The 24,193-nt window shown below is 46.1% G+C and overlaps 1 protein-coding gene across 1 annotated transcript in view; it reads left to right on the forward strand.

The window, feature by feature from the left end:
- Positions 1–24,193, forward strand: part of BMERB1 (bMERB domain containing 1) — a 108,063-nt gene that overhangs the window by 59,720 nt on the left and 24,150 nt on the right. Inside the window, exon 2 of the mRNA XM_010982611.3 lies at positions 2,782–2,905. Coding sequence (XP_010980913.1) covers positions 2,782–2,905 — 124 coding nt within the window. The remainder of the gene's footprint in view (positions 1–2,781; positions 2,906–24,193) is intronic.

Raw genomic sequence — 24,193 nt, forward strand, 5'->3', positions numbered from 1 at the left:
TCTCATGCCCACCACCCCTGGCTGCTTCCTGGGACTCTTGCTGCCTCTAGCCAGGGCTGTGCTCCATGTCCAGGAATGAAAGCTCACGGAGAGAGTGACATCGCTGTCAGGGAGCCTGCAAGCTGGTGGCCATTCATCACTGTTGTGGATTAAATAGTGTCATCCTCAAAACCATACTCACTCAGAACCTCAGAATGTGACCTTATTTGGAAACAGGGTCTTTGCCGTGGCAGGTAAGATGGAGAGTGAAATGATGTCATATTGTATTAGGCGGGGAGGGGGTGCTAAATCCAGTGATACAAAAAAGGACAGAGAAGGATGCACAGGGCAACACGGAAGAAGGCTACGTGAAAGCAGAGGCAGAGGTTGGAAGGATGCAGCCAGAAGCCAAGGATTGCCAGGAGCCACCAGGATCTGGAAGAGGCAAGGAGGGAATCCTCCCCAAGAACCTTTGGGGAGAACACAGATCTGCTTCTGGCCTCTAGAACTATGAAAGAATAAATTCTTGTTGTCTTAAGCCGCTCAGTTCATGGTGATCTATTACAGGAGCCACAAGAAAGTAAGACACCACCTTTGACTCGAAGCTGTGAATGGATAGGGGGAGTGGGACTTAGAATGCCTGTGCGAGCAAGGGGCAGTAATGATGGGGCAAAGAGCATGTGTTTTAGAGGCTGACCTGGGATCAGCCCCTTCCCTTGCCAGCTTTGAGCCATTCATCCTTATTTGTTAAAAAAAAAAAAAAAAAAAAAAAAAAAAAAAAAAAAAGAACAACCCAATCCTTCTGGCTTGTGGTGAGGATTAAAAGAGAGGGCATGGCAGAGCAGGATAATAACAAGGTAACCGTAACCATGCATTGAGTGTGGTGTGCCTCGGTTGATTCAGTCCTCACAGCTGGCCAGGGTGGAAGGAGTCAGCAGATGTAGGGGATGTGATGCTGGCCTCAGAGTAAAGCAAGAACGTTCCGTCCCCTCCACCTCCTCCTCTACCCATGAAGGGCCTTGGAACATTGCATCCGTTAAAACCCAGCCATTCACTCTAGAAATGTGGCCCGAAGGCACCTCTTAGATGCACGCCGAGATTTATCTCTGAGAATGCTCATCACAGGGCTGCTTCTGGTAGGGGAAATGGCAAACAACCTAGGCGTCTGGGGGTTGATGAAGTGATTCATGACACAGCCACAAATAGAAAACTACACAGCCTTTCACACTGCTGCTGGGAAAAAGCATCCAAGGACGTGCGGAAAAGCTCATGAAATGTTAAGTGAAAAGAGCAGGTGATAAAATGGTGAGACTTTAACTTTATATTACAAAAACCAGACCTACATAATGGTGTATATGTGTGTGTGTGTATACAGATATACGCATATATAACATCTTCAACTACTAACATCTTGGTGCATTTTTTACCATTCTTTAAAAAACCGTGTATGTATTTATATAGAACATTATACATATAAAACACATATATAAAACCACGTATATTAACATATATATGCACTCTACATATACAATATATAATCACATAAATTACCATATACATGCATTGGGAGAATGTGCACTAAAATATTAATGGCAATACATGTGGAAGTATATATACACACACATATATATACATACATACGGTTATGGAGTGAATGATGTTCTCCCTGAATTCATCTGTTGGAGACCTCACCCTCAGTGTGGCTGATTTGGAGATAGGGAAGTAACTGAGATTAAATGAGGCCATAAGGGGGGGGCCCTGATCCCATGAGATTAGTATCCTTGTGAGAAGAGACACTGGAGAGCCCTCTCTCTCTCTCTCTGCTTGCACACAAAGAAGCCGTGTGAGCACACAGCCGGAAGGTGGCCATCTACAAGCCAGAAAGAGTTCTCACCAGAAGCTGATCCTGCCAGCCCTTGATCTGGGACTTCCAGCCTCCAGAACTGTGAGAAAATAAATGTCTCTGGGTCAAGCTACTCAGCTTCTGTTGTTTTGTTATGGTGGGTATGAACTAACGTACATGCATATCTGCATACATACAAGCAGATGTACTTACACATATGCATATATATGTAGTGTCTTTGTATATTCTATATATATGTGGTATATATATGGTTACATGTATGTTTTTTATGTGACTGCATGTGAATGTGTGTGTGTGTGTATATATATATATGTGTGTATATATATATATATATATATATATATATATAAAACTCTAAATATAAGATTGGGAGAATGTCCTTCAAAATGTGGCTAGTGGTTCTCTCTGTCCAGTGGGGTTATGGATGACTTTTTACTGTGTGCTTTTTTCGCCTATCTGTATTATTTGAATTTCCTACAATAAACTTGTATTATTTCATATGACTATTCCTTACATCCCATAGTATTCTTATAAGATAATTATTAATGGTATTGCTATAAAATAATTATTACAAACTTTCTTCTGCCTTAAAGTTGGTGTTGGTTTGGGACAGGGTGAAATGGCCACGGTCAAAAGGATTAGAGGCTCAGAAGCTGGGACCAGGCAGGGACTGCCAAGGCCATGTGTATAACCTTGAACAGGTTTTGGTGACTCCACCTGAGCCTCCTCTTGCCTTGTAACAGGGTTCCTATGGAAATGTGCTTTCCAGTTTCCGAAAGGCCCGCTCACAAATACACACTTGCAGCCCTGGCGGAGATCTGCGTGCCCTTGAGGGCATGATGGTCGCTGGAGCAAGGACGGGGGCTGCCCTGAGGGAATTTTTGAAAACCGATGCAGGCTCGAGGTCTTGACACCTGCGTTTCCTGTCTCCTGCACAGATCAGCTGGACATCATCTCCATGGCAGAGACAACCATGATGCCGGAGGAGATCGAGCTGGAGATGGCGAAAATTCAGCGTCTCCGGGAAGTCTTGGTCCGACGGGAGTCTGAGCTCAGGTTTATGTGAGTGCTTGGGGGAAATGGCCAGAAAAGGACAGGGTGTGGAGGGGGAGGCCCCCGGAGAAACTGACATTTACTGTTTATTCCTCTGCGCTGGGCACTGAGATAAAGGCAGTACATACGTCCTCACTACTGCCTAGAGGAGTGGGTATCGTAATCTCTCATTTTATACAGTTGAGATTGACTTCAGGCCAGTTTGACTCCAAAGCCCAAGCTGCTGGAGAAGAGAAAACGGATAAGAGAGGGAGATGGGGACCCAGAGGTGGTACCCTGTGCTGGTGTCAAATAAGGGCACACACTCTGGGTTCAGATAAACCTGAGGTTTTTTTTTTAAAGCTGGGCAAACTGAGGCAGGTAACTTAGCCTCTCTGAGCTTCAGTTCCCTCATTTGTAAAATGAGGGAAAATAATAATACCTCTCTCTCAGGGTGATTAGCAACCCCGGAGTCACATGACTTGAAAATCCACTGCTTACAGAGCACAGCATTCCGGAGGAGTTACAGATGGTCCTTCTGGAGAAACCATCATTTTGAAAGTTGGGCTCTGGCAGATAAACAGTGAGAGTTTGAAAGCAAAACAAAACAAAAATAGAGGGTTAAGAGGCAACCCTACACTGCCTGGAAAATTCCCTACACTGCCGGTCAGCTCCCGACCCGAAAACTCCACTGGAAGAAACCGTGACATCACACCTTCCAGGCATGAGCAGAGCGCCTCTCACCCACTTTTTAATCTGATTTCTCACAACCCTATGGGGCCGGTTATGGGATTATCCTATTTTGCAGATGAGGAGACTGAGGCTTGGAGAAGATAAGAACCTGTTTAGGGCCTCCCAGCAGGGAGTAAATAGGCAGGTTAGGGTTCAGATCCAGCTCTTCCTACCTTCCAAACCCATAGTAGTCTCATTGCTTAGTATATGACCTTCCCTCTCACCCCACGAGACAGACCTTGATATTAACAGCTGCCATTTATTCTGCTCTCTGCATGTGCCAGACCCCGTGCTAAATGCTCTATGTGCTAAAGGATCCCTTCTCCCAGGAGCCGGTAAGGAAGGTTCTAGAACATCCCCACTTTTTGAACAAGAGACATCCTCCCTTTCATCTGGGAATAAGCTAAACCAATACACAAGGGTTCAAAAACAATCCTGCCCTCCCTCCCTCCCGGTGTTAGTTTTCTCTTTTCTTTTATTTTTGAAAGCACTTGACAAAGGATTGGTGGTGTGGGAGAATTATCAGCTAAGATTATGCGTTCTGTCAGGTTGCTGGTGATTCCAACAACTGAGACACCAGGATTGGACGTGATGCTTTTGAGATACCTGTGGGTCCCCCAGGTAGGGATGCACTTTGGGAGGGAGGCTCTGTATCTGAGTCTGAGGTGGAAGGGAAACCATTGAACCAGACGTGGGTCCTGGCCTCACCCTCACATCAGGCCGTGGGGACACCCACACAAATGAGTGGGCAAAAACAATGACAGTCCAGGTATAGGATCTGGGGGATGCTGCGGTCTCCACGCTGCTCCTCCTTATGGGTGGAGTCGAGGTGCAGGGGAAATTCAGCTCTCAAACTTATGGTGAAAGAATATGGAATAACTAAGAGTTCAGTGGCAACAAGAGGCTTTGAGGGGATTATCACCTTTTGTAAATAAGAAATACCATAACCATGAAAATTGGAAGTCTTTCTTCCTCCACCCCATCTTTAATCCCAGTTCATAGAAGTGACCTGTGTTGGTGGTATTGGTGGGTGGTGTCAGCTCTACTCCTCTATTTCTTAATACATAACCATATAAAGGATGATTAAATTAGTGCCTGGGTCTTGCTTTGGTGTCTTTTTTTCTATTTTTATACTTCCAATTTTTTATTTTTTTACGTTCTCAAAGAGTATCATACTTGTATTTGGTTCTAAAACTTTAATTAAGCTTCTGTTCTTATCTGTAGATTGTTTCTAACATGAAAAGCATATCACTAGCATTTGCAACACCCTCCCTTGTTACTGAAGGAAGGGAAACAAAGAATGTGGGTTCTGCTTGAAAGCACTGAGGAGTGCCCTTCAGTCCATAGGTGCTCAGTGGGGTCAAGGTTGCTTTTGCAAGAGGGGCTGTCACTGCACACTTGCTGGCCTTTGCATCGTGTGCGTGTGTGTGTGCGCGCACATACATTATCTCCACATAGGGCACACACACAGCAAGTGCTCAGTGACAAGAATAGGTGACATGTAAGCTCTAGCCCTGGGCCAGGCACTGCAGTCAGCTCTTGACTTGCGACCTCACTAAATTTCCCCATCGTGCCCAGGAGTCTGACCGCTTAGAGGCAAATGTCAACAGTAGACACATGAATAAATAAAATTATCTAAAGGAGATAGAAGGATGTCAGTGTAGTCAGGACGTATTTTGGGGGCTCAGGGACATTCTCCAGAGGAAGGGCTGGCTTGCTGGCCCCCGGAAGTCTTGCTAACAGCCTACAAGACAGCAGTGGATGATAATGAAGGGGTCCCCCAGGCCCAGCCTTTAGAATTTGCAGCCTTGCCTGGAGGTACACTCACCTTGTGAATCTCAGAGACGCAAGGTAGGCTTCAGGCTGGCCAGGGTAGAGGTCACGGCCCACTTAGACCTGGACAGACACTTCATCCATCATCTACAGCCTCTCAGGCTAATAGGCTGTCTGTGAACCATTCTTGAATTCAGTTTCCTGGCTCTTTCTCAGAGCTAAGCCCTCACATAGCTGTAGGGCTTATGGTGCAGGTGGGTCCTATTCTTGTCTCCATTTTAGAGAAGAGGGAATTGGAGGGTAAGAAATTTACCCAAGGTTGCATTAACTAATAAGAAGCCAAGCTAGGATGGAGTCTGACTTCAGAGGATTTATTGTGTGATGAGTAAAGGAGGAAGGGAATGAAGGAAGGAGGGGAGCTCTGAATATATCTGCCAAGAATGTAGCGTTAAAGAGTGTAAGCTCCTGAGCTCCTGATCCTTACTGTTGGATCTCCCCAGCATCTTGAACAATGCATGGTGCTTATTAAGCCAATGAGTGTTTGTTGGATGTGCAAAAAAAGTATTCTTTCCTGCTCCATCTTTACCCCAACAACTTCTCTTCACACACACACACACCCACCCCGGAGACTCCTTGGCATAGAACAAGAGGGAAACAGAACTTCAGCCCGTACTCAAAATTTACAGGCTCAGTTGGGAAAGCTCGGAGTGATGGGAATGTGATAGCCCTTGACTGAAACCGCCCCAGTGACTGTAGCTGTAATAACCAGGAGGAGATTGGTTTTGTCACACCTGCTGAGACATAGTCGAGTTAATACCTGTCAGCTCCCGTGGGGACGGTGCCAGTCGGACCCTATTTCATGGCTGAGGGTGTCTTCTCACTTCCACGTCTCCTGCCGTGTTGACTCTTTTGAGAATTGGTCTGATGGCTGCCGTCCCAACACCCCAACATTCAGCGTTATTTTTGCCTGGGTTTCCCTCTTCTGTCTCCTCTGTCTTGCCCTTTTCCCCGGGACTCACAGCTTCTGCTGGTTCTCGCCCTCCTCCCTCCCCTCCCAGGAAACTGGCGTGAACTCATGAGAAGTGGGCTCAGGGGTCATCCTGGCTCTCCCGCATCCTCCATCTGTGACCTTGGGCCCGTGACAGAATTCAAAAGAACTGCTGCTTACCAAGGGCACTGACATACCGCACCCGAGCTACACAAGCGTGCTGCATGCATTTGCTCGCTTGTTTTAGCTTGTTGACGCCTTGTAAGAACCCTGAAGGGGTGGATTCTATTCCTTCTATTTGATGAAGAAACTAAAGTTAGGTGAGATAACTTGTTCAAGGTCACCAGCTAGTATGGTTGGAACTGGGATTTGAGCCCAAGGTGTCTGTCCCAGAGGCAGAGCCCTGAACCCCAAGTTAGTCTATTATTTTTATTCCCAACTGAAGGGCCTCTTTTCTCTTTGCCTTGCTCTTTGCAAAGACAACCCCAGGGTCGATACCCACAATCCCACAATCCCACATGGGGTTTTGTCTTGCTCTACCATCTTGAATTGAGTTGGGTGGAAACAAGACATGATTATACTGAGTCAGGTGTGGACTTTTTCATGCCCTTTCTCTGAAGAGAAGTGGTTTATTTGGAGCCTAGAATGATGAGCTCCAATTTAGTCAAGGTTTTCAAGTCAAACTGCTGGGAATTTGCAGTAGTGCCCTGTTCCTGTAAAGGTTCTCAGGGACCAGAAGGGTCAATGTTAGCAGAACCCTTACTGTGGGTCCACAGGGCTGAGCCCTGTGCTCACGTGATCACATCACCTGCAGGAAGTGCCTACTAATGGGAGGACGAGCCAGGAGCGCCCCCAGCATAGCTGCTCGCCCTGCACGAGGCCCACCAGGTCAAGTTCAGAGAAAGGCTACGAGTGACCCCAGCAGGCACATGTCTCCACCACACACCCAGTGCATCTGCAATCAATATCCTCCCTTAGTTTGTCCCCTGGTTTCCAAGTCACTAAATGGCATTTAGAGATCTCCCCCCTGAAGTCTGGCAATTTTATGAGCTTCATTTGAACGAGTCAATAAAGCCCTCAGTATCACAAAAATGCCTCTGCAGTAGGCAGCAGACATCCAGGAGGTGAAGCTCGAAGCCTCCTTTATTCCGTCCTTGACCCTCTGTGCCTCCCACCTCCTAATCCCTCCCTCGCAGACCCATCCCCATGCCTCTCGCCATCCTGTCCTACGGAGGCTGTCAACAACCTCGGCTCATTTTCTCACCCTTAATGCCGGGACTGACTCACACCATTAGCTTTTCATCACTCGTCCTGCAGCCTCTGCTGGCCCGCACCAGCTCTTCTGCATCTTCTCCCCAAGCCTGGTCCTGCTGTTTATCTGAGTTTCAGATAATTAAGTATCTTTGGCCTCTAAACCGGGGCGGGGGGTGGTTATCTTCATTTTACACCTGTTTGCTGAGTTATCATAGGAGGGGGAGTGGGCGCTTTCTCTTGGCTTGCTCTTGGCAGCGGTGGCTTTTAATCAGCGAGAATCAAACCCACAGCAGGCAGGGGAGATCGGCGTGTGAAGGACAGATTTCATGAGCACAGCCCTTGAGTTCCAATATTTTCAGTAACTTCCTTTTATTAGGAAGGACCAAATATGGCGAAGAGGTCAGGCCCTAGAACCTGGCAGAGCTTCAGGGTGTGTGGTGAACAGTACCTGAGTTGTAAACAGCAGGTTTTTGAATACTTGCTATGCCGAGCAGTGTTCTAAGTGTTTTACATGCATTGATTCATTTCATTCTCCCTACAACTCTACAGACAGATAACACCCTCCCTCCCCATTTTATAGATGAGGAAACTAATGCACAGAGAAGTCAAGTAACTTGCCCATGGTTGCACAGAGTCTATTAAATAACAGGCAATGACATAACCTTGGCATTCTGTGTCTAGAGTCCATGATCTCAATCATTGTGCCATGGGTCTCCCAACTGGTTTTGAATCCCAGTTCCACTTCTTACCAGCTCTGGGCCAACTCTTTTACCCTGTTCCAGCCTCAGTTTCCTCCTCTGTACAACGGGATATTGATGTCTCTGGCAGCGTTGTAGCAAGAGATGGAAAGAGAGAACACATAAAAGTGGGTATTACTCCCAGGTAATAAGTGCATCAAAATGTTCCTTCCTTTAACTGTAACACTGTGTTTGGGGGAGAATGGAGGATCAGGGTTGCTTAGTTATCTCCAGAGAAGTCCCAGAAAACACTCCTCTCTGAGAAGCTAGGGAGTGGCTCTCAACCGTCAAGTCCAACTCTACACCAGGGCCTTGATTTTATGATAGTTGTTATTTTTTAAGAATTTTATACTCCTGCAATTCCTTTTCCCTTTAATGAGCTGATAATTCTGAAGCCTGTTAGGAAAAGCTTCAAGCCAAGGGCAAAATGAGGCATGTGCGTTTATGTAACTTGACACTTCTCAGCCACGTTTGGCAGTTCTGCGTCACTCTGGTTGTTCTCTGGGTTTTAAATAGCATCTCCTTAGAACAGGTCACCGTCGCCAGAGCCACTGTACATATCAGGTGGGAAGAGATGCCTTTAATTGCGAAAGATCTAAAAAGAAAAATTTATCTTGGACAAAATATACAAGAATTTGAGGAGTTGGGGAAGGAAGGGAGGAAGGAGGCTCAAGGGAAGAGGAAAGGGATGGAGAGACCAGGGAGGATGCAGAGTGGTCCAGGTGAGACCTCTGAATGGAAGGACCCTCCTGAGTCTCTAAGTTTGTGGGGAGGTAGGAATGAGGGTGGGCATCTGGGATGATCAAATGGAGAGGAAAAGCCACCCCCTCCACTGGACAGGCTTCTGCTGCTCCAAGTTCCCTCACAAGCAGAACAAATTTCAGGAAAGGAAAATCTTCCCTCTGGGAGCTCTGACTGTCTTACCATAAACGATTTTATGCTCTTGGCCCTAAGGATCTCCTCTGAACCTCCTGGGCTCTGTGATGGGAAGGGGATTACCATACTGGGCTCTTATGATGGTTAATTTTATGTGTCAACTTGATGGACCACAGGGTGCCCAGATAATGTTATTTGGGTATGTCCGTGTGGGTGTTTCTGGATGAGATTAGCATTTAAATCAGTAGACCAAGTAAAGAAGATTGCCCTCCCCAATGTGGGTAGACCTCACCCTATCTACTGAGGACCTGAATAGAAAAGGCTGAGTAAGAGGGGACTTTTTTCTGCCTGACTCCGTGAGCTGGACGTTGATCTCTTCTTGCCTTTGAACTTGAACTGAAAAATCAACTCTTCTTGGGTTTCGAGTTTACCAGCTTTTAGACCAGAATTTATACCATTGGTTCTCCTGGGTCTCCAGATTGCTAACTGTAGATTGTAGGTCTTCTCAGCGTCCATAATCCTATGAGCCAATTCCCTGTAATAAGTCTCTTTTACCTATCTGTCTGTCTGTCTATCTATCTATCTATCTATCTATCTATCTATATCTTTACAAATCTGTGAATCTCTATCCAACAGTTTCTCTCCTTGGTGTGCCCTAGAGCTGCTCTGTCTAATTGGATATGCACTAGTTCCATGTGGCTATTTCAATTTAAGTTAATTAAAATTAAATAAAATGTAAAATGCAGTCCTTCAGTAGTCCTAGCTGCATTTCAAGTGCTCATTAATCAGTTGTAGCTAATGGCTATCCAGTTGGAAAGCACACATTTTTGTAGAACATTTCCATCATCACAGAAAATTCTATTGGGCAGCACTGTCCTAAAGAAACTCTCGCACATGAGTGTCGGGAGGCATATTCTAGAATGTTCGTATCAGCCTTGTTTATAACCAGAAACTCAAATGTTTATCAGCAGCAGAAAAAGACAAATCAGTTGAGGTCTATTCATACTGCAGAATATTATACAACAGTGAAAAATGAATATGCTACAGGCATGAACACAGATGCATCTCAAAAACAAGGTGTTGAGCAAAAGATTTATGCAAAGTTCAAAATATGTAAAATCAACAAATATAATTGTGCAGGCATCCATATAGGGATGGTAAACTACACAAATAAAAAGCATTATTAGCACAAATTTAGCATAGTGCTTACCTCTGAGGGAACAGAATACAACCTGAGCTTCTGAGGGTCACATACAGGTTATTACTTAACATAACTGTTTACTTTGTGATTCCATAAACTTTATTTGTATATGTGTATTTTGTGTGCATTTTACGTATGGTTCACCCACACACATGCACTTTTTCACCCATTTTTTTTATTGTGGTGAAATATACACAACAGAAAACTTACCTTCTTAACTGTTTTTAAGTGTACATTTCAGTGGTATTGAGAACGTTCTTCTTGTTGAGCACCCATCACCACCATCCATCTCCAGAACTCTTCAACTCTTACAAAACTGAAACCATGTACCCATTAAACAGTAACTCCCTATTCCCTCCCCCAGCCCTTGGCCATCACTGTTCTACTTTCCATCTCTATGACTTTGGCTAATCGAGTAGGTGGTACCTCGTATAAGTGGGATCACACAGTGTTTGTCTTTTCGGACACACACACATTTTAAACGGGAAAATGCTGGGAAAGCAGAGGAAGCATAGGATATGACATCCTCACTTGAACATCTCAAAGATACATCAGATTCAGTATGTCCAAGTCCAAACTCATGATCTCCCTGCTCCCTGACCCCATCCCCAGCAAACCTAGCTCTGCAAATAGCCTGGCATCATCATCAATCTATGGAAACCCCAGGTTCTGAAACTTAACCCCTCCCAATTTGCCACCTTGTATCCCCCTCAATTGGTGTCCTCATCAAGGACACAGTCCTCCCAGTCCCCCCCAAATTGTGTCGGTTTTACCTCCTAAAATAGTTTTCAACTGTCCACTTTTCTCCACCTCCATGGCCACCACCAAGTCCGCATTCCTGTCTCTGTCTTGGATCTTAAAAGCACCCCAGCCCTCTACCCTGCTGCCCTCCAGGCAGCCAGAGGGAGCTTCTCAAAACACAAATCAGGCCCTAGCTCCCAGCTTTAAACACTCTCCAGAGTTTGTTAGTATGATGAACCCAGTGAGGTACCTGCTAGGTCTGTTCCCTCCCCGTCTCCCCTCTTTCCATCTTCATCCATTCTCCCGCCACAGCTCCCAGCCCGGCTCTCCATGGGCCTCCTTTCAGTCCCCCACCCACTAACCATGGGGGCCTTTTTGTCCGTGCTGTTCCCTCTGCCTGGACACCCTCCTCCCACCCACCTCTTTACCTGGTTATCTCCCCCCTCCCTCCAGGCCTCAGATCCAGGATCATTTCCAAGGGGAAGCCTTCCCAGCACTTCCCAGTCTGTGTCCCATCCTAACACTGCAACCAAGATCCTTTCCTCCATGTATAAATCCGTGTTCATCAGTATAGGTTCATGTTCACATCTCTCTTCTGCGCGACGCTGGCCTTGCTGAGGACACAGGCTGAGCCATTTTCACTCCCGACAGTGTCAGCAGCACCCACACGTGGCCAATCTCAGCGTAGGTGCTCGGTGAATATTTATCTAACAAATGAGCAAGGGCTCGGCTTCCCTACTTTTTCCAGACCCTGACCCATTTCAGGGGCTCAGTCGGTAGCATTCCTCCAGAGTGGCAGCGTGACGCAGCAGCTTGCAGTGTAGACACTTCACTCAGCGTATGAGTTTCCTGCGGCTGCTGTAACAAATGACACAAAGTTGGTGACTTCAAACAATACACACTTATTCTTCTGTCTTTCTGGAGGCCAGAAGTCTGAGGTGGGTTTCAATGGGCTGAGAACAAAGTGTCAACAGGGCCAGGCTCCTCCTGGAGGCTACAGAGGAGAATCCTTTTCCAAGCTCTTTCCCGCTTCTAGAACCGCTTTTCTTGTGTTCGCTGCTGGTCGTCCCCTCCTCCATCTTCAAAGACAGCAGACTGGAATCATCCAATCTCTGCTGACGTCATCATATCCCCTTCTCTCTTCTGGGTCAAATCTCCCTCTACCTCCCTCTTACAAAGACAGTTGTGATCACCTTTAGGGCCCACCTGTATAATCCAGGATAATCTTCCCATCCAAAGGTCCTTAATTTAATCACACCTGCAAAGTCACATTTGCCATGTAAGGTGACATATTCACAGATTCCAGGGATTAGGACAGGAATATCATGGAGAGACATTATTCAGCCATAATAAGTGACTATGGCAGTTCATTTAAGGGCTAAGTGCAGACCTGGACTCCCTAGCAGCGACAGTGATGGGGATGGCCGTGGCAAGGCCGAGCGGAGAGGTAGGCAACATACCTCACATAGAGAACCCACATCACTTCTTCTTATGCTGAGTTTTCATCCTTCTTTGAAATCTCTCAAAGAAAAAGCATCTTATGAGACAGAGAGACAGAGAGAGCGCATGCTCTGTAATGCATGCATGGTGGGCTGACAATTAAGGGTTCCCCCCCTCTTTGTTGTCCCTGGAATGATGCCGATTTGAGTGGCAGGAGGGGTTGAGAAGTGCTTGCCTGTATCACTTGATGATCTCAATGGAAGACCCAGCTCTTTGCTCTGGGTTTAGTCCCAAGTCAGATACCACATGGCTGGTGCCTCATTTCCACATTCCTCTTCAAGAACCAACCCTCTCTTGATATTTCCAGGACAGGATGCTCAAAGAGAAATGGGAGGGGGGAAAGCAAACAACTTAGCAGATATGGCTTCGTGTTTTGGGTCTACACGGCATAGCCACTCCTTAAGACAGTGTCCTGATTTCTACCTTTTGCTTGATTTAATTGGCTGCAAGTCACTGAGTGATCAATTACATAGATCTTTCCTCTAGGATTTCAGACCCACTCTTGGTCCTACTGTCCTCAGTCCCCTAAATGCCTCAGGAGTTTCAAATGAGATTAGGTCAATCCAAGACACTCCTGGTTGGGTTCTGCCAAAGGAAGAGCAGCCTGTTTTTTCATTACTAAATGACCTGGTCTTTGACAGAGTTGCTTTCTGATAAAAAGAGAAGCCTATACTTTCTCCAGATTATATTACATCTGTGTTTGAATTCGAGCTCAGCCATGTAGGCTGCGTGATCTCAGATAGATACCTTAACCTCTCTGAGCCTCAGCGGCCTCAGATGTCAAATGGAGATGCAGCCAATATCTCCCAGGGTGGTAATGAGGAGTAAAAGCAATCATGTGTGTTAAGTGCCCAGCCCAGTGCCTGCCACAGTATAAGTGCTCGTTAAGTGTTCCTTTCCTTTCCTTCAGGAAGAAATTGAGTTTGGAAATTAACAGATGGTTAGTAAGAGCAGACATTGGACCCTGCTCTTGGTTTTTAGTAGCAGGTTATTTATTTTGAAGAGGGGCACAGGAGAAGGGAGGAGATTGGAGTGAATGTTTCTTCCTTGGCGTGGACATACATACAGACTGGAGAGGAGATGGCTCTGGGGCACCTGAGCTCTGTCTTGAAACATCTGAAGGACTGTCATGTGGAAGAGGGTGCTGATTTCTTTGTAGAACTAGAACCAATGTACAAATGCCACAGTGATTCCAATTACCATCCCTGAACAAGAGAGGCCTTTCCCAATACTTGGAGCGATAAAAGTTGGAAGCTTGGGAGGTAATGAGTTTCTGCACCTGGGGATATCCAAGCATTTATTTATTCCTTCATTCATTCATTCAACAAGCATGTGTAGTGAATCAGTACAGACAAAGACTTGCCTAATGGAACCTGGGGGAGGAGATGAAATCTGGATGTCTCCAGTGTGATAGACGGAAGCTTCAGCTGGGCAGTGGGATGGGATAGCTGGTGCTGAGATGCTACGGTCAATTCTTAATAGTATCAATATTATTAATTTATCTGACAGCTCTGAAGTACATACCTGTGCCAGGCACAACGCTTAACTTTTTATAGGAATCACCTGCTTTCATCTTCATAGCAACCTGATGCGGCCGGTATTATTATAAGCCACATGTTACAAATGAGGAAATTGAGTTTGCAGAAGTTAAGAGACTTGCCAAGATCATCCAGCTAAGATTTAGTAGGGTAGGATTCTGGCTCCAGCAGCCTGACCCCAGAGCCCGACTCTGGTGTGTTCACCCAGTTCTAACTGTGGCCTCCCAGCCCAGCGCTCCTCCTTAGAGAACCAGCCCCAGGTGTGGGGGTTTCCATCCTCTCCCTACTCCCCTCCTCCAGGCCTGAGCTAATTGGTCCAGTTTGGGCCAATCAGAATCCCTCTCCTGGGATACAGAGAGACTGCGCCAGTTAAGTGATGGGAGATTTGCAAACCAAAAAACTGTGGGTAAGCAGAGAAAGCCTTCCTTTGGCGGGAAAGACAGCACAGCTGCCTTGAGAGTAGCAAACAAGGGAGACTATAGCTCCCGAAAGCAGAGAGTGAACCTGACCATGACATTCCCATTGTGGTCCTCAAGCAGCCCGGCTGAACTGGGCCTGTCATAAGATGCCACATCTCCTTATCCCCTGGGTGTCTGCTCTCCAGTCCTTGCAGAAATACCTCCCTTCCATTTTGCCACAGCCTGGGAAAAGCCAACACCCATTGTGATGGTGTCTGTGAATATCCAGGGGGTTCCATCCCCAGGTTCTCTCTGGGGCCTAGGCTTGGTTTCCTGGGTCCTGGACCCCCATCCATGTGGATATGAAGCTCAGATACTTCATCAGTTTCCATAACAACAAAGCTAAACAAAGCCCTGTGCTACTCCCACAGGTCACTGGAGGAGTTGTAGAACTAAGGATCACCGAGTTCTTTACAGCAAACAGTTTAAAAATCCATATTTGACATTCCTGGCTAACGAGGTCCTTTTCATCACTCTGCAGAGGGCAGTTCTTTTTCCTGGACCCAGTCTCACCACCTTCCTTGCTCTTCTCCTTTATCTCAGCTCTATCCACTCCAAGTAAGACAAGTTCCTCTCCCTGTCCTGTGCAGAGCAGTTTCACCCTTTTCCGAGAAGCCATGGCACCAACGATGCTTGGGCTCTTGGGAACACGTCCACCCACAGGTGTTTGTCAAGGTACGATTCCCAGCAAAAACCGTTTCCTCCCCAAGATAAATTTGGGTACCAGCTATTACGGTAATAACAGTTCCCCAATTTCTTACACCTTTACTAAACTATCTTGAAACTTAGCTACTATTGAAAACTTAGCTAATTGAGAACTCTACTTCCCCGAATCTCTTTCCCTGTATGGTTCCAAGTGAAAGGCGAGAGATGCTGGGACGCAGAAAGGAAACAGCAGTGTTGACTCTTTGCGGGCCGCCATGGTCAGACCATGGAGGTAACCAGACACGGAGGGCCACAGAAGTTACAGCTTGTCCTCATTCTCTGCTGCTTCCCATCCAGCTTGTCTTCCTGACGGCCTGCCCTGTCGACCAACAGTGGTCCCATATCTTCTAGATGCTGCGCAAACAAGACAACAGCCTCCCATAGACTTACCCACCTGCCCCTTCTGCAGCCGCACCTTGCCTGCTGCATGTGCCTGACTTCCCAGATGGGCTGGCTGGCGTCTCCCCTGTCCTCACCTCCCCTTCTCTTGACCTCCACCTCCCCATGTCCTCCCGCAATTGTGGAAAGTCTAATTCCTGTAATGCAGCCCTTGCCCCATAAGTCATGGTGGTTCTGCTTCCCCAACTTAGCCCTTAAAATTCACACCAAGATACATACAAAGAGCCTTTCCAGAAGCAGCCAGAGGCTGGAGGCAGTGAAATGCATCCATCTTGCCCTAGGCTGGCAATTCCCCCAAGATCGCTGGTTCAGCCTTGACTCAACTGGAGTCAGGGAATCACACTGGAATTGCCTGGAGAGCTTTAGCGAGAATGCTGATGGGTCTTACTCTCAGAATCTGACTGAATTGGTCCAGGATGTGGCCTGGCCATTGGGAGTTTTAAGTGCAGTTTGGGTGACTCTCCCCTGACCTCCCACTGCAGATGTCCCCTCACCTCCTTCCTGGTGTCCATCAGCTGCTTACTGATGATTCATCTGACTTTATTTCTACAGTTTTTTTCTTGATGAAAATTGGCCTCAGACAGAAGGTATAAAATCTGCCCTATGTTAGCCTGACTCTTTGGCAGGGCAATAGGTACCTCTCTCTCCAGGAACTTAGATCGTGATCAGAATCAGAATGAAATGTAAGTTTGTGGTCTCCCATGGTGTCTGGTTATCCCAGGGCCATCTGTTGTCCTCACCATCCCACTGTCATTGAAATTCATTGATTATGCTTTTAATCAAAACCAGTGCTGTATTTATCAAGAAATTGACAATCATAAGCTTTCTAAAAGCTCATAACCAGGAGCAGAATCTATATAATCATTCAGCAATGATGGCTTTCAATTTGTTCCATTGCTGATCCCTTTTTGACCCCTAAAAACCAACACAGGGTCTCTTTTTTTATTTTTTATTTTTTTAAGAAATCAAGTGAGCAAGCCAAGAGTTGGAAGATGTGAGATTTCTGAATTTCTTCACTGAACCGCAGAGGGATTTTAGAATTAGAGTGTAGTAATGGTTTTGCTGCCAGAGAATAGATTTCTTGTCTCATGCAGGAAAGAATTCAAGGGTGAGGAATAGTAAAGTAACAGTAAGTTTATTCAGGGAGATACACACTCCATGGACAGAGTGCGGTCTGTCTCACTCAGAAGGGAGAGCGGCTTAGGAGATACACACTCCATAGGCAGAATGTGGGCCATCTCAAAAGTTGACAGGGAGAGAGGCTGAGAGGTGTGGGAGTGTTTAGTGAAAAGTAAGAGTAGATACACACTCCACAGAGTGTGAGCTGTCTCAGAAGGCGAGAGAAATAGGGACCACCACCAGCAGTGGGGTTGTTAGTTTTTATGGGCTTGATAATTTCGTATGCTAAAGCTTAGGAGGATTATTCCAACTATTTGGAGTAAAGGGCGGGGATTTCCAGAAATTGGGCCCGCCCACTTTTGACCATTTATGGTCAGCCTGGGAACTGTCATGGCGCCTGTGGGAGTGCCATGAGACTCAAGGTCTACTGAAAGTTGAATCTTCTATTATTTTTGTTCTAACCAGTTTGTCCTGTCCTCAATTGCTGTGTCATTCCTTCAATGGTTATACCCTGCCCCCTTTCCTCCTGTCTCAGTTTAAGTGGACCCTAGAGGCAGGCGGTGGTACAGAAATTCAGCTCTACCACCACCTAAGTACTGTAAGCCTCAGGTCCGTCATCTGTAAACCTGGTGCAGTGACAGCTCACACTTCACAGAGTTGGACTGAGGAGTAAATGAAATAATACATGAACAGAACTTAGTATAGAGCCCAGCCCCCTGTAAGTACTTTCTATGGTGCTTATAGATTCTGCAAACTATTGATACAGGGAAATGTGGGGTGAGAGGTTGGCCATGTCCCAGGTCTCGGTTGAGTTGCTAGGACGCACCCTGACAAGTGTGGGTCCTTGGCTTTGTACAAGGAAGAAGTCAAGAGTGAGCCACAGCTGAGTAAAAGTAGATTTATTCAGAGATACATACTCCATAGACAGAGCTCAGGCTGTTTCAGAAGGCAAGAGAAAGGCCACGAGGTGTGGGGGTAGGGCGCTTAGTTTAAACTAAAAGTAGGTACACACTCCATAGACAGAGTGCAGTCCATCTCACTCAAAAGAGAGTGGTCATGAGGTGTGGGGGTTGTTAGTTTTTATGGGCTCAGTAATTTCATATGCTAACAAGTGGGAGGTTTATTCCAATTACTTTGGGGAAGGAGCTGGGATTCCCAGGAATTGGGCCGCCACCCACTTTTTGACCTTTTATGGTCAGCCCTGGAACTGTCATGGTGTTACGGAAACGACAGGCCAGCCAGGAAACAAGCACCACTCGGAGGGTTGGAGTACTCAGATTTATCACGCCGGCGGGCTCAGAGGGGCTTCTGCTCCGAAGCTCTGAGCACCTCCAAGACGTGTGCATGAGGTTTTATAGGGTTAATTACAAGCTTGGGGTATCTGGCCAATAGGCATGGAACGGCTTTAGCAGCATCATTATCACAAAAGCAGAGGCAGGGAGGCAGCAAACTGACATTCCAAGGCCAGATATGTCTTTCTGAAAATCTAGCTGGCTAGCAAAAAAAACACGAGCAGGGAATCAGCAAACCGACACTTATTAACTTAGATTTACGAGTTAGGCCCAGCCTGGCTTTTCCTTCACAATGGTGCCTGTGGGAGTACCATGTTGGTATATTACAGTGAGCATATAATGAAGCTCAAGGTCCACTGGAAGTCAACTCTCCCCCCATCTCGGGCCCCAAGGTCTACTGGGAGTTGGATCTCCCGCCATCTTGGTTGTTAATTGCTGTGTCCTTCCCTTAATGGTTTTGCTCTGCCCCCTTCCCTCCTGTCTCACTATGAAAAGAGCTAGAGTTTGACCCAAGATAAAAATTACCTTTGTGTAAAATGAGATCCATATTTCACTTTGAAGGCAACACTTTAGAAAACGCTTGAATAAACTGACACTTTGGCTCAACATGAGCTGTACCTGATCCTGGAAAGGGAACTTGCTCGGCGCTTCCCCACTGAAGATGGTGATTATCCACTGCTGCTCCATGTCTCCATGTGCTCACACTGCCTCTTAGGCCGAATGTCCGAACGTAACTGGCCTCAAGCTGTTCTGGAGGACAACTCCATCTGCTCCTAGAACGATTTAGAGGAGGTCTGCGATGTGCTCTGGTGATTAAATCCAGGGAGCCTTGCCCAGGGCATCATTAAGTGCCTGGAGGAGTCAGCCCTCTGGCCATCTGTTGTCTGCCATCGCTCTATTATCTTGAGAAATGTGCTCTCTGCTTGCTCCCCTGACATAGTTAAACGGACGTGGGCAAAAGATGGGCATGTGGCTGACAGAGCACTAGATTTGGAGATGGGACCTGAGTTGAGATCTTGGCTGCATGACTTTATGAGATGTATTTGGTTCAGTTTTTCCTGAAGTAGGGTACACACTGGGATGATTTTCGGTAGTATTTGGGAAAGCACTAATTAAGCATTTATTTTCGTGTCTTTCAAGGAAAAAATATTGGTTTTCCATTTACGGTTCTATAAAAAGTGTTATATTAAGTTTTTTTTTTTAATTTTTAAAATTAAAATCTGTGTAAGTGAATCAGGAAAATATTTGAATAAGTAATCGTGGAGAGGACCAGGGGGACATCGCCATGGCGATACGCAAATAACTGATGTTTAGGAAACAATGACTTAGCTGGGCTGAGACTTCTTTCTCAACAGGACAAATGAATGTCACCTCTGGAGGGTGGTGGGAGGCAGTCGGCACAGCTGGAGGCAGCACAGGTGGTGATTAAGGTCAAGGGCCTGCTTACCAGCTGTGTGATCTTGGGCAGATCACTTCACTTCTCTGTAACTCTTTTGTAAGGTGTTTTCTGACACCACCATCAAATGACAAAACTGAAACAATTAATAATGAGTTTGATGTCCTTTATTCAAGGGAAAACAATCCATGGATCGGAGGAGTACAGTACCTCACAAGCAGAGAAGCCCTATTTCTGTTGGATTTGGGGCAAGAACGTTATAGAGCGTTAGAAGAGGTGATTGGCCAGGAGGTCAGGATTTCCTTATAAGGCCAGTAGGTCCTGTTTCTAGGGTAAGATGAGCTTGCTCAAGCTGAGTTGGAGGATTGTGATTGGTGTGCGTTAGGTTTCCTTGGCAATGGATTCCCATAAAGGCAGGCTGACTCAGGTGTAGGTGTGTGACGTATGCCACGCCACTGGGCCCCCCTCCATTTTGTGGGTCCTCATCTAGAGATTAACTTTATCACCATTTCTGACACTAAATATGTGTTAGTTTTGCACACCAATTCTCTGATTCTCCAATACTGGCTATTCAAATAATTTAATTCAATTCTGACACTATCTACTTGGGGTTAAGGTCTGACCCCACAAGTTAAAGGGCTCCATCCCACAAGACTGCCCCCACTGTAGATGCCAGTCTCAAGTCCCAGGCCACCCATGCTTCTGCCCAGCCAACTATAAATTTGGGGGGGTGTTCCCATGACCCCTCCCAACCCCATACAAGGTTCAATGATTTGCTAGAATGACTTATAGAACTCAGGAAAGCATTTTACTTACGTTGAGAGGTTTATTATAAAGGATACAGTTCTGAACAGCCAGATGGGGGAGATACCTAGAGCAAGGCTGGGGGGAGGGTGTGTCTGTGCAGAGCTTCCAAGCCCTCTCCAGGTATCACCTTCCCAGCACATCACTGTGTCCCCCCAATCCAGAAATGCCCAGATCTCACTGTTTAAGAGTTTAATTCAGTCTCCATCCTACCTCTTCTCTCCAGAGATGGGGATGGGGCTGGATGTCCCCACTTTCCAATCATGCGTTTGGTCTTTCTCGTCAACCAAAAAATTGGGTTCACCTCTTGGTGGGTGTCAAGCCAAAAGATGCAACCAAGCCAAACAGCAGGAGAAGGAAGGATTATTTGCAGCAAGTGAGGAGCGCACCAGGGATCTTTCCCAAAGCAGTGTCTCCCCAAGCAGCAAAACTGGGGAGGTTTTAAGCTGAGGGTACATGCCTATTCATGAAGGGGCTTGTCAGAGTCTAAGCTTTAGCTGATTGAAGTCAGAAAAGTTCAATATCATCATCCTTTAGGTTCCAATTGATCTGGTGGTTGAGAAGTTCAGGCTAATCTTTACCATTGAAACCAACCAGGGGTCTTTACGTCTGATCTGTTATCTTTGCTATGGTTACCTCTCTTGCCTGATAACAGTCATTTGCTTCCTCATTGTTTTGTTCCCTTAAGACAAGGCAAGTGTTGTGACCAGGCTTAGATCACAAAATGGCTGAGGCCAAAAATGGCTTCTCTCATGTCAAGCAAACCATGCCCAGTTCTCTTTCTCTGGGGAGCCCCTACTCTATCTGCTTACATGGTGATCAGCCCCCACCTGACTCACAGGGGCATAAACTCAGATGTTTGTGCCAGAGGAAATTGTAATGAATAACAAAAGACACACATAACATTCAGGAAATTCCAAGGGTTTTAGGAACTCTGTGCCAGGAACCAGGGACAAAGACCAAATGTGTGTGTGTGTGTGTGTGTGTGTGTGTGTGTGTGTGTGTGTGTGTGTGTGTATATTAGACTACACTTGTTTTCCTTAGAATGAATGACCTCCTAGGGATTTTTGGGTGAAAAGTGGCTGAGATAAGCCAGATTAAAAAGTCACCACAGTACCTCACAGAAGATAACTGCTCAGTGAACATTAGCCCTGATGCCACTGCTGCGTGAGAACTAGCCTGATACGAAGTCCTAAAAAGTGTCAGCTGAATGTGTTCCTAAGGGGCCACTAGAGTCGTTTATTATGCTTTTTAAATAAAAATTAAGTAAAGGTTGGAAATAAGGGGTGGGGGTGGGGCAAGCATGTCTTTTCTGTGTCATACTGGGGCCTTGTTTAAAGACCTGCCCACGTATTATCTAATTATCTGGGAGGGTGTACACGTATTTGACTGGGTTATTTCCTATTTGATTAGACCACTGACACTAGGAAATCACAGTTCCTTAAACGCTCTAGGAATGAGCTTTGCCATCCCTCATTCATGGGTTAAGTATATTTTTGACAAGTGTTCATTCTCTATGTGTATGAGTCACATGTTTAAATTTCGAAACGATGCTTCATCATGGTCCTCAGAGAGCCAGGTCCCAGAGGGTTTTCTGTACCCATGATTCAGCCGGCATTCACAGAGAGCATTCTATGTGCGAGGCACCCCCATGGGCATCACGGAGAACACCCTGCTGGGCACCACAGGGAAGACCGAAGTGTGCGGGACTGGTTCCTTAGGGTCAGGGATTTCATCACTTCATAATCAGTATGTAAATTAGCTCTTCCCTAGGCCAGAGTGTTCTGCTGAGCACAGTTTTGCAGATCACTGACATCAGACAAGGCCATTCTAAGTTTGAGACAGATCAAGACCAAAAGAAGACACCTCCACAAGTGTGTCTGAAAATAAGATGTGAACATCGTCCAAACCACAAAATAACCAAACATCTCTGTACCCATGTTACCGAAATGCAGGTCCGGCTGCTCGCTGCTTGAAAGACAATACAAAGAGAGGCATATATTGGTAGAAAGAAAAGTCAGGGATGGGTGGGGTATAGCTCAGTGGTAGAGCACGTGCTTAGCATGCACGGGGTCCTGGGTTCAATCCCCAGTACTTCCACTAAAAAAAATAAATTAATAATAATAATTTTTAAAACCCAGAATTAAAAAAAAAACAACTCTAAAAAAAGAAAAGTCAGGTCAGGGGAGGGGATAGAGGGGGAGGTGGCCTTTGGACAGGAGTCCCTCCCCCTCCCCCCGCTACCAGCCTCTGGAATAAAGTAAACTTTCCTTTCTACCAGCATGTGCCTCTCTTTGTATTGACTTTCTAGCAGTGAGCAGTTGGACCTCCATTTCAGTAAAATTCTGGCTCATCTGAGTGACTGCAGCTGCTTCTTTACCAACTGTAGCTTTAGCCTCTGTCTGTTCTTCTCACCTTACGGGTAAGAATTATTAAGATGCCGTGTCAGAGATTTCCTCCACTTCCTGATGACCTCCAATCCAGAGGGAATGCCCACTTCCTTTAAACCGTCCCCCAAAGCACCTAACACAAGCCCAAATCTTATAATAAGTCTTTTCTCCTACCCTCTTACTGATACTCTGTCCAGAACTGAATTAAGGGGCAAGCTAGCCAGGTATCAAACCACAGCAGGTGCTACAAAAGTGACATAAGATGGAGAGAATCATTCCCGTCAGCACTTCCCTTAGAGGCAGGTGCCCCTTGGGAGGGAGGCTTGTTTTGCCTAAGGTTCTTGGCTGCAAGCAACAGAAATCACTTTGCTTGACTCAGGCAAAGAAAAGGATTTACTGGAAGGCTAGGGCTGGAATTAGTGTGGGATGGGCTCATAGAACCAAAGGGAGTCTGAAGTGCCAGGCTTGAAAAATGGGTTAGAATCCAGAGAGTTCCAGAGGGTTCCAGAGGCTGACCAGAGGATCAGTCTGGCCAGGATGTCACCACCATTGTTTCCGGACACAGATCCAACCTCACCATCCTTTCATTTCTGTGTCATTTGCTCAGGGGTCTTGGGCAAGATCTTCTGGTTGGCTGAGCCCAGGGAAGAAGGGGTGCTCCATTTTTTAAGCTCCTCTCGTGAGGATGGACACAATGAAGGGTCCCCCCCAGAACAAGGGTTTGGACAGTGAGCAACCAAAAATTCCAACTTTTGTCCATTAGAAGAGTGAGACTCCCCCAAAGGGTCATCTGCGAGTGAGTCAAACTAGATGATGAACAGACTTCTAAGTAGGGCGAATCGTGCTATCTACTGGATTTCTGTATTTTTGAAGAGGGTCATGTTGAATTGGTGTCAGAGCCGAATTTTTTGGAACAACAAAGAAGAGGCTGATCACTACCCTAAATTGGTTGCCCGAATCACACTACTTAGATTAGCATCCTGGCTCCCACTGAACTGGCTGTGTGATTCTGGTTGAGCCACGTAAACCCTCCAAGCTGCAGGATCTTCATCTATTAAAAAAGAGATGATCACATAGCGTCCACCGTAAAGGGTTGTTAGAAACCTTAAAAGAATTAATTGAGGTAATCGGTATGAAGCGCTTAATGCCTCGCACATGAAAACTCTGAATAAACGGTAGCTAAAATCATCCTCATCCTCTTCATACTCTTCCTCATTCTCCTCCTCCTCATCACCATCATCACCACCGATCATCTTTACCCCACGCAGTTCTCCGCTTCTCTTCTAAATAAATGTTGAATTGATATTTAAAGAATGTTAAAGAGGCACCCCCAAATTTGCTCACCTGTTGCTTCTACCCAGTGATGTCAAATTTTCAAGAATCTCACCAGCCTGTTGTTGGAAACCGTTGGTTGC

The sequence above is a fragment of the Camelus dromedarius genome, chromosome 24, assembly GCF_036321535.1.
Source record: "Camelus dromedarius isolate mCamDro1 chromosome 24, mCamDro1.pat, whole genome shotgun sequence".
Taxonomy (NCBI): domain Eukaryota; kingdom Metazoa; phylum Chordata; class Mammalia; order Artiodactyla; family Camelidae; genus Camelus; species Camelus dromedarius.